The 12,918-nt window shown below is 47.6% G+C and overlaps 1 protein-coding gene across 1 annotated transcript; it reads left to right on the top strand.

Annotated features, from left to right (window-relative positions):
- The first annotated feature begins 1,066 nt into the window (after positions 1–1,066).
- On the top strand, positions 1,067–5,827 carry PPP1R3G (protein phosphatase 1 regulatory subunit 3G). The gene is made up of 2 exons (XM_084793968.1): positions 1,067–1,353; positions 1,539–5,827. Exon 2 carries the CDS (start codon positions 2,036–2,038, stop codon positions 3,077–3,079), a length of 1,044 nt encoding a protein of 347 aa, XP_084650094.1. The 5' UTR covers positions 1,067–1,353; positions 1,539–2,035; the 3' UTR covers positions 3,080–5,827.
- The last annotated feature ends 7,091 nt before the right edge of the window (positions 5,828–12,918 follow it).

Below are 12,918 nucleotides of genomic sequence, written 5' to 3'. Positions count from 1 at the left end.
ATGCATTAGTCACCCACTAGTGCTGATGATAATGTTGAGGATGATAATGGTTGCCTAGGTTATTTTTCAGGGTTTAGAAGGCCACTTTTGTTGAAACCATTGGCTTTTTTCTTTTTAAATGGGCTTGTTTGATGGGCCATTTCTTGCTATCCTAGGACCAAAATCTCTGTCCTCAGAACAGTCCTACATCTCGTTTTCTGAACATGAATGTGTCCTGTGAGGATCAGTCTTGCATTACATCACCCCCAGTCACCTTTTTCCAAATCCTTTTCGCCTCCTTTGGCTTTATAAGACAGGGTTTCTCTGTGTAGCTCTGGCTGTTCTGTAACTCATTCTGTAGATAACAATGGCCTTGAACACCTGCCTCTGCCTCCTGAGAGCTGGGACTAAAGGTGTGTACTATCACTGCTGGGCTTTCTCCAAATCTTAAAGCACTCCATCACATCCATAACTACCCTCCATTACGTCCTTTGGGAGGTAGGTTTGAGACCTGGGCAAACTATGAGTATGCTCTGTTTTGAAAAACTTAACCATTTCTGTGAGCTGCATCCTGAACCAGTGCAGAGTCCTGGTTCCGAGGCAGGGGAGGGATGGGCAGCCTGTGAGCCCGCAATAGATACTACTTATTAATAGGATCCTTGCCCTTTGTCCCATATGCCTAAATCCCTGGGCACCGGTGAATTTTGCCTCATTTAAAAGCCTGGGTAAGACAATTTTGCTTTTTGTTTCTTGATTAGTGGATTGATGTTTCTAGAACCAGCTATTTTTTTTAAGTAAGTAACTGGACACACAACAACCACAGTCAAGTAATTTGTCACTCAGGAATTGTGGTCCCCAGAGCCGAGCCTCAGCATCCTCCTGTTAGAAGTCCTCTCAGGCACTGCCTAGGACCGCCTGAATCAGATATGAGGGTGTTGGAAATTGGTGTGTGTGTGTGTGTTGGTGATTGGCAATGACATTATCAGTTGAAGTATGATCCAGGCAAAGTTGGCCTCAAGGCAAAAGCACAATACAACACTTTAGGAAGTGTCCAATGCCAGGATAGAGTGAGGTGTTCTGTCATCGGTTTTCCGCGATTAGGCTTTCCGGACCTACCCATCTATAAGGCCTGAGCTGTATTAGGCAGTCTGGGACCCCTGGGATGCGAGGAGGATTCGGTGAATGCTGTAGGAAGGAGCCTAGCCACGGAGGGAGGTGCCAGCCTCTTTGCAGGCGGGACAAGGGGAGGATCGAGACGTGCTCCAGTGCCAGGCTCAAATGGCCTCCAGCTACTGTGTTCTGGCCGCACTGTCTATTCCCACTGTGTTTCTGCTTTGCCCTGGTTGCCAGCCCACCAGCAAGGTCACCTGGGAGGTAGGTGGAGGTTACAACCTGGGCCTCCCAGCTTTTAGAAGCACTGAAGGGGCAACAGCACAGATGCGAGCTGGGATGTCTGAGGTCCGCGGGACAGACAGGATGAAAGGGAAGGGATGCATCTCGCTCCTAAGGGCCGCTTGCTAGCCTCAATGACATGCTTGTATGCTTGTATGACTCCCTAGGCTAGTGGCAGAGGGGATGGACGTCTCCGCGGGGCGACAAGCCTCCTCCTTCACTTCACAGGCTGGAAAACTTTGTCTACTCTCTGGGCTCTGGAAGTTGAGATCCCGCCCCCCCAGAGGTGGTACCGACTTTGTTCTGCTGTGGGTGGATCAAGGCTATTAGCTAGCCCGTGACCTTCGGAATTCTTAGTTTCCACTACGGATCTTGTTTCCAGGTGTTCTGGCGGCCGAGCCTCCCCGCCCCTGGCCCTCCCCTTGGGATCTAGCTCCAAACCAGCATCCTCCTCCTTCTCGGCCCTGGGCTGCAAAAGCTAAAAGCTGGGGAGGCTCCAGGCTGAATACGCTCTGGACTCTCGAGCCTGGCTAGAGTGAGCCAGGGAGGGCAAGCCCAGTAGGCGCTATGCGCTTCTTCTCGGGCAGGAGTAGATAAGTTTCCAGTGGAATCTCCAGCACCACTGCGTTCCCCGCAGGAAGAGTCCCGGGGGCCGGATGCTGTCATGGAGCCCTCCCGAGAGTTGCCGCAAAGTTCTGAGGAGCCAAGCTCTGTCTCTTCCGTAGACCCTCCAGCCGCAGAAGAGCTGTTGGTCCCGGAGGTGCTCTGCGTGGAGAGTGGCACTTCGGAAACCCCGATTTCTGACGCTCAGTTCCAGGAAAGGCCACTGTCGCCGCAGAAAGAGGCAGCTCTCCTGGAGCAGGAGGAGCTACTGGAATACCGCCGCCCTCGTGCTCGATCTTTCTCTTTGCCGGCGGAATCCATCCTGCAGGCGGCCAAGCTCCTGCAGCAGCGGCAGCAGGAAGCGCAGTCAAGCTCAGAGGGTGGAGAGCGGTCCCGCAACTGCTGTGCTAAGTGCAAGAAGCGCGTGCAGTTTGCGGACTCCTTGGGGCTGAGCTTGGCCAGCGTGAAGCACTACAGTGAGGCGGAGGAGCCGCTGGTGCCGCCTGCGGTGCTTTCCCGCCTCCACAGCTTCCCGTTGCGCGCAGAGGATCTGCAGCAGCTCGAGGGGCTGCTGGGGGTGGCAAAGGTGCCCGGGCCCCTCTTGGCGCCGTGCGCCCGGCTTCGACCCCTTTTCCAGCTCCCGGGACTGAGCGCTGCCGAGGAGCGTCTGCAGCGACAGCGAGTGTGCCTGGAGCGCGTGCAGTGCTCTCAGCCGCCCCGCGCCGAGGTGACCGGATCCGGCCGGGTAATCATCTGCCCCGGACCCAGGACAGTGGCTGTGCGCTACACCTTTACAGAGTGGCGCACCTTTCTGGACGTGCCGGCTGAGCTCCATCCCGTGTCATTGGAGTCTATGCCTCCTGTGAGCTCAGGGGAGTCTCTAGCAGGGGCTGGGGAGAGTGAGGAGGAGCTGGGCACGGAACGTTTCTCCTTCTCTCTGTGCCTGCCCCCGGGCCTGCAACCCAAAGAAGGGGAGGACGCTGACGCGTGGGACGTCGCCATTCATTTTGCCATCTACTACCGCTGCGAACTGGGCGAATACTGGGACAACAACGAGGGAGCCAACTACACCTTGCGCTATGTGTGCTCCACAGATCCTCTTTGAGTCTGGAAGCTTCGGGACATGGACGCGAGCCTCCAACAAGGGCTTTCCGGGGACCCTTAGCCGAGTGGCACAGATTTCGGATTAACCGAGCTTGGATCGAAAGGAACAAAGTGTTAAACCATAAACTCTCAGCGCAGATCCACGCACCAGCAAGCACAGCGGGTCTGACAATGTTCTGACCCGCCCTCCCCCCAGGCTTCTCGTTGCTTCGACTGACCTTCCAATTTGCCTTTTAGAATTCTCAGCCTACATTGGAATAAGGAACACCCCAGCTCCCCAAAGCTGAGGCTCTTCAAGAAAAGGGCTCCGGAACCACGAGCCAGGACCTGGGGTTTACTTCTAACTAGAGATGTGGTCCGTACAGCTTGATAAAAAAAACCCACAGATAAAAGGACAAGCCACCCCACCACTACATGGAAGAGGAAGGCCTTCACAGCCAGACCTGATTCTCAGAAGGATTGATGGGCGCCTGTCAGCTTGTCTGCCCAGACACGGCATGAGTTTCTTCTGTGATCGGATACAGATGTCCTTTAAGAAAGTAAAGGCCATGTGAACATAATTTCCTTCTGTGCTTCATGTTTTACCTTCTGAGGGTTTGGGGAGGCCATGGCAATCCGGGCATGCTCAGCTGATGACACAGGCACGGTGACAAATAATAATTTTCTTCTTGATGTGGAATAGCCCCAGTTCTCCACACTGGGAATAAGTGATCTTCAAACTGTTTTGTAAAAAGTGTTCTGTCCCTTGCCATTGCAAAATGTTGGACAAATTAAAATACCAAAGGCCTTGGCTGTGAGCTGCAGAAGCCCGCCACATTCATCCCTAACCCCTTTGAACAGCAGAGCTCCTGATAGCTGTCCCACTCTCTGGGCCATTAGCAGTCAGAGAAGCTGGCCTCTTGCAGGCTATACTCCAAGTGCAGGAGCTGGGGGGAAAAAATTTAGCTCCTTTGTTCCCACTCTCCTTGAACAACTTATTTTGTTTAAAAATTATTTTTGAAAGTGTCCTGCAGGGTAGTGGTGGCACACGCCTTTAATCTTAGCACCCGGGAGGCAGAGGCGAGCAGATCCCTTGGTTTATAGAGTGAGTTCTAGGACAGCTAGGACGACACAGAGAATCCTTGTTTCAAAAAAAATAAATAAATAAATAAAATAAATAAAAAATAGTGTCCTATTTTCTAGCACATGGCTAGCATAAGTAGTTTGGGGAGAGTGGACTAAATTTAAGGGGGGGGGTGTTTTGGTGGTTCTGTGGGTCAGGCCCAAAGTCTGTTTTTATAGAATACTGGAGACCTATACATGATTTTCTCATGTTTAAATTTTCTTTAATTATTAAGAATTATTATTTCGTGACATGAAAATTCTATTTATGTCAGATGTAGTGGCACACCTACAATCCCAGCACTTAGGAGGTAAAACAGGATTGTCAAGAGTTTGAGGGCAGCCTTGGTGACCTAGAAAGACTGTATTAAAAAAAAAAAAGGGCAAGTATGGTGGCTCCTCCCTGCAGTCCCAGGGCTCTGGAGGCTTAGAGGGTCATCCCAGCTAGGCGGAGGCCAGCAGAATGAGATCTGGATTAGAAACAAAAGCAACCAACAACAAGGGATTGTATGGAACTCAAACTTAACCTTCCATGGGCACTTACTGGAACATTCTATGGATGCTCTCTTGCACACACAGCCAAGTTAAGCAGATGCAGAGCGTAAAGCATTTAGTCTCTGACCCTTTATAGAGAGCATGTCAGCACTGCCTACTGTTTTTAAAGCTATATGCGGAGAACACAAGACAGTAAACCTTTTAGTGACTGTTGCCATTTAAAAATAGAAAATATGGCCTGGGTGTGGTGGCACTCAGGAGGCAGGCAAATATCTGAGTTCTAGGCCAGGCTGGCCTACATAGTGAGTTCCAGAAAACCCAGGGAGTCACCATAGCGAGATCCTGTCTTAAAAACAAAACAAAAAATAGCAAACAGTTTTTGTTGTGGTGGTGGAGTTTCATATATATTAGGTTTGTAGATTAACAGGTTAGTATCTTCAACACTGAGCTACACCCTTAGCCTGTAGGGAGCATAATACTTACTTATTTTATTTACTTACTATGAGTTAGGTGTCTTGCCTGCATGGGTATCTGTACCACCTGTGTGCCTGGTGCCCTCAGAAGCCAGAAGAGGGTGTGTGATCCCCCGAAACCAGTGTTATAAATGGTTGTAAGCCACCATGTGGGTGCTGGAGATCAAGCCTGGATCATCTGGAAGAGTAGCCAGTGCTCCTAACTGTTGAACCATCTCTCTGGCCTCCTAGGAAACATTTTATTTTATAAGTATAAATGAAGTAAAAATACATTTTTTTGTTTTTAAATTTTTGGTGTGCTGTCAGAATTTGTGTGTGTTGTTATTTCAGTCTGGGTATGGTATAGTTGACCACTGTAACCTCGGTGCTTCTAAGGTGAGGACAGAGGATTGGGAGTTCAAGGCCATCTTTGGATACATAGAAACTTGAAAGCTAGTCTGGACTAAATGAGAAATAAAAAGTATTTTGAAGGAAAGGCTAATACTAAGCAAAGTCTTTAAGGATTTAGAAGTGTGTTGGCTCGATGTGGGTGCCATTCGGTGGCAGAGCGCTGGCCTGGTGTGTCAGTCATTGCTCTTTTTCTAGGGCAGCGACTCACAGTGCGTCATATGGTGCCCAAAATCAGGAAGCAGAAAAAGATCATTCCTCATCTTAGCTTCTTGGCCTCCTTTTTGCGTGTGTGTGTGTGTGTGTGTGTGTGTGTGTGTGTGTGTGTGTGTGTGTGTGTGTTGTACGCATATGTGTGCGTGCTCCTATGTCCATACATGCATGTGTGGAAGCCAGAGGTTGACATAGGTTGTGTTTCTTTGTTGCTCTCCACTTTATCCTTTTCTTTTTGTTTTTGAGACAGGGTTTCTCTGTGTAGCCCTGGCTGTTCTGGACTCGCTTTGTAGACCAGGTTGGCCTTGAACTCACAGAGACTTGCCTGCCTCTGCCTCCTGAGTTCTGGGATTAAAGGCATGTGCCACCACGGCCCAGCCACTTTATCCTTTTAGGAGACAAGGTCTCTCATCACTTGGCTAGACTGCCTGGCAGTGTCTTTCTGTTTCCACTGTCCTGGCCTGGGATGACAGGTGTACCCCATCGAACAGTTCCTCTGCTTGTTTATTTGTTTTGTTTTTTGTTTGTGACAGGGTTTGTGTAGCTCTCTTGTCCTGCAACTAGGTCTGTAGACCAGGCTGGCCTAGAACTCACAGAGATCCACCGGCTTCTGCCTCACACAGTTCTTTTACACAGCTCAGGGACCCAAAAGCAGGCCTGCATTCCTGCACAGAACAACTTTCCCAAGTGTGCCACCTCCCAGCCTCGTGTTCTTTTTTATTCAGCCTGAGACCCTAGCCCATTTTTGGTGCCATTCACACTCATGGTTTGTCTTCCGTCCCCAGTTAAAACTTTCTGGTGACTTTCTCATAGATTCACCTGGAGATGTGTGTTCTAGCTCTGGTTAATAAAAAACCATCTTCTTCCCTGTGATGTAATGACCTTGTCCTACATTAAAGAGGGATTCCAGAAGCTTCCTCTTAGGCGAATGTGTCCGGGAATCCCTGATTCAGGGAATGCTGCATGGAAAGTGTGTTCCCATCTAAAGAGTTTCCAAAGCAGTAAGAGGAGGCCTGGAAGTTGGCATGGAGCAAAATATTTCCCTAGGAAACTCCATGTTCATAAAGCAAGACGGGCAGCCTATTTGCAGACTTTGGGAGGCCAGGCTCATGCTCAGAGAGTGGTCAGAGCACTCGGGGAGCCAGAGGAGCGGGAGGGAACACGCATCTCTGGCCGGCAGCAGGAAGGTCACTGTTCAGGAGAGTTTCGAGACTGTCTTATTACCCACAAACCTCCACCAAAAGCCTGTGGATCTTCTCATACTGTGTGTGTGTGTGTGTGTGTGTGTGTGTCTAATATCTCTCCATCTGTTCTACCCCTCATTTTCTCCTCAGCTGTAGGATTTTCATTCACCAATTCATGGGGTTCACAAAATTTATCTCTAGCCACATAGCTTTTGTCTGGTTTATTAGGCTAAGATTTTTCATTTTTCCAGACTTTTGAGTGCTGTGCCTTGAAAACTTAGTCACTTGCATCACATCTTCTTTGTCAGGAGTGGGAGGAACAGCGCAATGGTGGAAATGCACTTTCTACTTTCTGTGGCTTCGTGGAATCAAATGTAAATTCCTGGCACATGCTGCAGGATCCATGCATGCTGGCTAGAGAGAGCACTGTGGCCACAATAAGCTAACAAATGGCACAGACAGGTGATAAGACATTGGTAGCCCCAGCTTTTGCCTGAGAAATCTCCCCCAAATCATGGGACTGTCAGCTTTACAGGACCAAGACCTACAACTACTTGAAGTCATTAGGGATAGAGGTTTAGAGCAGGGAGGTGACAAACTGAGCTCGCTTTAGTGACCTGGTTTTCTCCACCTGCAGATCAACCTGGGAAAAGTTAGCACCACTCGCAGTGACAGCTGGGAGGACACGAGCTTGGTTCTACACTTTGCATTTTGGGCAGTTTATGTACTTGAGTAACACGAACACATTAACAGACAGAGGAGCCCCTGGCAAGCGGCATCACAGCTACATACATACTCTTTACGTGTTCATCTACCTTCTGTGTTTGAGGCCAGTTTAGGATCCTCATTTTCTGGTGCACAAGTGTGTCTCAAATACATGTTGAGAAAATGCTTCTTTGGTGCAGGCAAGTGGATGTGGACTAGGTTTAAAGAGAACTGGCCGAATGGAAGTCTTTCATCTGATGGCACTGACAGCAAGCAGCAGTTGAAAAAAAAATCCTACTGGTTCATGTTGAAAGTCCACATACAATGTATAAAAGGTGACCCTTGGTGGTCATTTTTGTGTGTTTTGACTATATATGCCTTTAACTATGTAAACCTTTTTCTTTTATACACTGGTTTACTTATTGTGTTTGTGTGTATGTGTGTGTGTATAGATGTGACAGTGTGCATGAGGGCAGTTCTTTCCCTTCACCATGTGAGTCCCAGGGATTTGAACTCAGCTTACCTAGCTAGTGACAGGAGCTATTACCCACCAAGCCATCTCACTGGCCCATAACTCTGTAAACATCTGTATAATAGTTAGATGAAGCTTATTACACAGATCTCTGCATTTCTAGTCACAGATACACAGGGTTGTTAGGCAGGGTTCTTTAGGGGATCAGAACTGGTAGGATAACAATGTTATTATAAAAGGGGCTCCCCTGTACAGGAGGCTGGGCAATTACACAATGCTCACGTGCATCCCAGAAGGACAGAGAACACAGCTCCTCATCCCACAAGGACTTGATACTTGAGCACCAGTACGAATTTGGTGGTGAAGGCCTGGAAGGTTCCTGCAGGGTTACTGGTCTTCGGTTTATGTTGAAAAGCCAAAGAAGCCGGAGTCTGGTGCCAGCAAAGGAAGACGGGGGCAACAACAGGGGCACACAGTCAGCAACACTGCGGAGCAGGTAGTAGGTAACACTGCTAACCCTTTGGGCCTCTTTGTGTTTGAGGCACTCATTGGAAGGGGCTGCCTTCCTTCCTTCCTTCCTTCCTTCCTTCCTTCCTCCCTCCCTTCCTTCCTTCCTTCCTTCCTTCCTTCCTTCCTTCCTTCCTTCCTTCCTTCCTTTCCTATGAGTATGGGCATGTGTATCTGTGTACCACCTGTGTGCCTGGTGTTCTTAGAAGCCAGAGGAAGATGTGGGATCCCCTGGAACCAGGATTATGAATGACTGTGAGCCACCATGTGTCTTTTTCCTCAGTCTATTCTTGTGCCCAGATTCTGTCACATGGACAAGACTAATCTCTTCAGGTCTTAGTGCACTTGGAATTACCTTACCTTAAAATAGATGTTTATAACCTAGTAATTGAAAAGATTTTAATGAGCTGGGTGTGGTGGTGCATGCCTTTAATCCTAGCACTTGGGAGGCAGAGGCAGGTGGATCGCTGTGAGGATCGAGGACAGCCTGGTCTACAAGGGGAATCCAGGACAGCCACAGATAAAACAGAGAAACCTTGGCTCAAAAAACAAAGACAAAAACAAACAAACAAAAATAGTAAAAAAAATTAAAAGATTTTAACGGCTGGATATGATGCTGCATGACTTTAATCCCAGCATTAGGGATTAAATGTGTTGTAACTTAGGGAAGGACCTGTGTCTGACACTGTCTGGATCCTTGATGGTTTCTAGAATGTTCCACATAAGGAAGTTAGTAGTTATCACATACTTGCTCCATATTATAAGGTCTTACAGGAGCCCTGTGTGGTAGATACATGACTAGCTCCAGTTTATGCAATGCAGAGGCTCTATTTTCCTGAGAACCTGCTTCCTGTCAGAGGCAGGGCTGAAAGAGAGAGAGATGGATGCTTTTTTCTAGACCTCTGAGGGATGTTTAGAGTGTGCGCTGCTCAAACATGCGACCTTCCTGAGCAGCACTGAGACTTAGAGACCTCTGTGAGTTCTTTCTAGTCTATGCAATTGCCTCACACTCAGGACCAGGCCAGTACTTGGTCACTTTCTGCATGTTTCACACGAGTCACCTGGTCTCCCCAACAATGGAGTTAGGCTCACTCTGGCAGGGCGCCCTCACCATGTTAGATCTCAATAGGCCAACTGCCCACTTCTTCTCAGTTCATTCAGAACTGTGACATACATGTGCACACACAACTCTACGTCTACATTTTGCAAGCAAGAGAAAAGCGAGGTGCACTTAGAGCTCCTGTAGGCACCCCATTCCTGCACTTCCCTGTGAGTCCAGCACTCAGGATATTGAGGTAGGGTGGATTCCAAGTTCATGGCTAGTCTGGGCTGCATATTAAGACTTTGTCTCAAGCAAAGAACCCTTCCAGACCAATCAAACAAAAATGTCATCATATGCCAGTTGAAAAGATATGTAGGCGAAAAGTTACTATTGAGAAAGCAAGATAGAGTCCCCCTTTCTTTCCAATCAGGTCTGAAATATACATAGTGACTGCGGAGGGCACAGGAAGACTGAAAGTTGTCCCTTAGAAATCTGAGGAGCCAAGGTTCCTTCTCATAGGCCTGTACCTTTGCAGAGCCATGGCTGGCTCCTCTGTATAGATGGTCCTAGGAATATGCTTTCTTAGAATATGGGTAAAGGTGAGAGCTCTAGTCTGTTCCTAACAGAACCCAATTCTCATGGAGAGAAGACACCAATGCTGGTGCTTGCCTTGGGGATTTCCTGCTAAGTAGGCTAAAAAGTAGCATTTTAGGAGCCTTCAAATGCAGCATCTTTCCCTTTGAGTGGAATTGCAGACTCATGGAGCTATAAATTCAGGCTTCCCACAGAAGGAGCAAAGGCCCCAGCATTGAGGAGTCTGGTAACAGCAGAGTTTTCACTGGATTCAGAGCCTCTCTACAAAAGGCAGTTATCTGTTCAGGCTGTCCTGCCCTGGTGACTGGCTCATGTCTGCCATATCCATAACTCCCAGAACACTGTATTCCCTGTCTCTGGTTAAAAATAAAGATTGACCTGTTTTTAAAGATTTATTTATTTATTTTGTGTACAAGTGTTTTTCCTGTCCATGTTTTTGTGCAAAGTGTACATATAATACCCATGAAGGCTGAAAGAGGGAGGTGGGTCCCCTAGAACTGCAGTTACAGATAGTTGTGAGCCACTATGTGGGTGCTGGGAATTGAACCTAGGCCCTCTGTATTACCAGATAGTGCTCTTAACTACAAGAACCATCTCTTTAGCCTATAATTTATTTTTTGGTTTGGAGACTGGGGGCGGGGGGAGGAAGGTTGTCCTTCCTATGTAGCCCTGGCTGGCCTTGAACTCACAAAGATCTGTCTGCCTCTGCTTACCATATGTTAGGGTTAAAGGTATGCACCTCAGATATTTAATTAATCAATTAAAAATTTTTCCAGACAAGGCCTTCCTTGTTGTGTCTTGCTATGTAGTTCTGGCTGTCCTGGAACTCACTATATAGATCAGATTAGCCTTGAACTCAGAAATCTGCTAGGATTAAGGGTGTGTGCCACTGTGCCTGGTTGGTATATTTTTATTTGTATAAAGCTGCAAGGAAATATAAAACTATGCTCGAAATATTTGAATACATTCTAAAATCTGGTTAAATAAGACTCTTAGTTATGTTTGATGCTCAATGGAAGAATACATTAGCAACTGTTGATAAAATTCCTACCCTTTTCATTATAATCTCTGATCATATGTTTTGAGCATCTTACATATTAGATGCACATAAATGAGATATGTATTAACTCTTCAAAAATAAAGAATTGATTATTGATAAGTATTCTTGTGCCCTATGAAATGAACCAATTCAAAGTAAATTAGAGTTTATATATGCAGGTTTATTGGGAGTAGCCCTCGGTAGGTGGATTTACCCAAGGAAAGGGGCCCAGGAAGTTGCTATGCAGGGGGAGACAGAAATGCAGAGGGTGGGGAGGAAGAGAGAGAAAGTATGTGCACAGGGAAAGAGAGAGAGAGAGAGAGAGAGAGAGAGAGAGAGAGAGAGAGAGGAATGAACATAGAAAGAAAAAGAGAGAGAAGAGATGCAGAAAGGGGATGGGACCCAAAATGTCTGGATTATATAGTTAAGAGCCTCTGGAAGAGGGGGGGCCCACCCTGGGCTAGAAAGTTCAGGGTAGAGGGTGGGGTATGCCAGCCACACCCGGTAACAGGAAGGGACTGAGGGATGCTTACCATTGTGGTGGGAGAGGACACAGATCTTTCTTAGAAGCTGTTTCCTGTGGAGCCAGCAGTTCCTAGATGCCTTGAGTCCTTGCGTAGGTGCAGGCAGATGTCCGGTAATTCACATGGGCTACACGGTGGTCACCATGGACATCTCAGTCAAACCATCTGGTCACAAAGACCCCAACATGTGGAATTTCAGGTCTATCTGTGTTGACAATTAATGCGATCCAATTTCAAGGCAGTGAGACACCCATTTCACTGTCGGCACAGTAGTGGCAACAGTCCCCCTAGGTAAGGAACAGTCAAATTCATCCTTGAATGTTATCCTTCCGGTTCTCTCTGAAGGGTCTTTGGACTTGAAACTGAACCCCTGAGCAAAAGTAGCATACTGAACCAGCTCCCCACGTGGGTATCAACATGAGAAGCAATTTTCATCAATGACTCCCTGAAGTACTAATAAAGCTGCAAAGTGCTGCAAAGACCCAAAAGGAAGGGGTATTGTTTTCAGGGGGAGGTGAACCACTGTCCATGTAGACTCTAGGTCAACTTTCAGGGAGGAGCAGGGAGAGGGCTTCTTTGTCATCAAGTACAGTCTCCACTAGTCCATCTGGACAAGTGGACATGTGGACACAGGATGCATGGAGGGCGTCCAGGCGGCTGCCCATGTTGTCTTTAATACTGTGTATCTGAATGAGCATCACCAGCTTCATCATGTGACCTTACCAGATGTGTTTAGTATAAAGACCCAGCTGCTCCATGTGCCTTCTGACTTGTACTTTGGTGGTTGGTACAAATAGACATTCACACATTTCCCTCAAACAGAGCTTACTAAGGTTGTCTTGTCAAGGTTTGATCACTCAGAGCGTGAATATGGCTCAGCAGAAGAGCACTTGCCCGGACCCCAGCATTCATTGGCCAGTGCTGGATATATGTGTCATCTGGGTTCTGTAGTGAGAACTTTGGTTTCTTTATGTGTTTGTTTTAATTCCAGGTGCGGGATATGGGGCTGCTTCAGATTTTCATAGCAGCTGACTATGATTTGTCTCGTGCTCTAGGAGGGGCATAATTTTGCCAGCAAGAAGAGTTTACATTTGGAATTCTGGG

The sequence above is a fragment of the Acomys minous genome (assembly GCF_964271855.1).
Source record: "Acomys minous genome assembly, chromosome: 9".
In the NCBI taxonomy this organism is placed as follows: domain Eukaryota; kingdom Metazoa; phylum Chordata; class Mammalia; order Rodentia; family Muridae; genus Acomys; species Acomys minous.
Note: the sequence above shows the minus strand (reverse complement) of the source record. Positions and strands in the feature narration are given on the sequence as shown.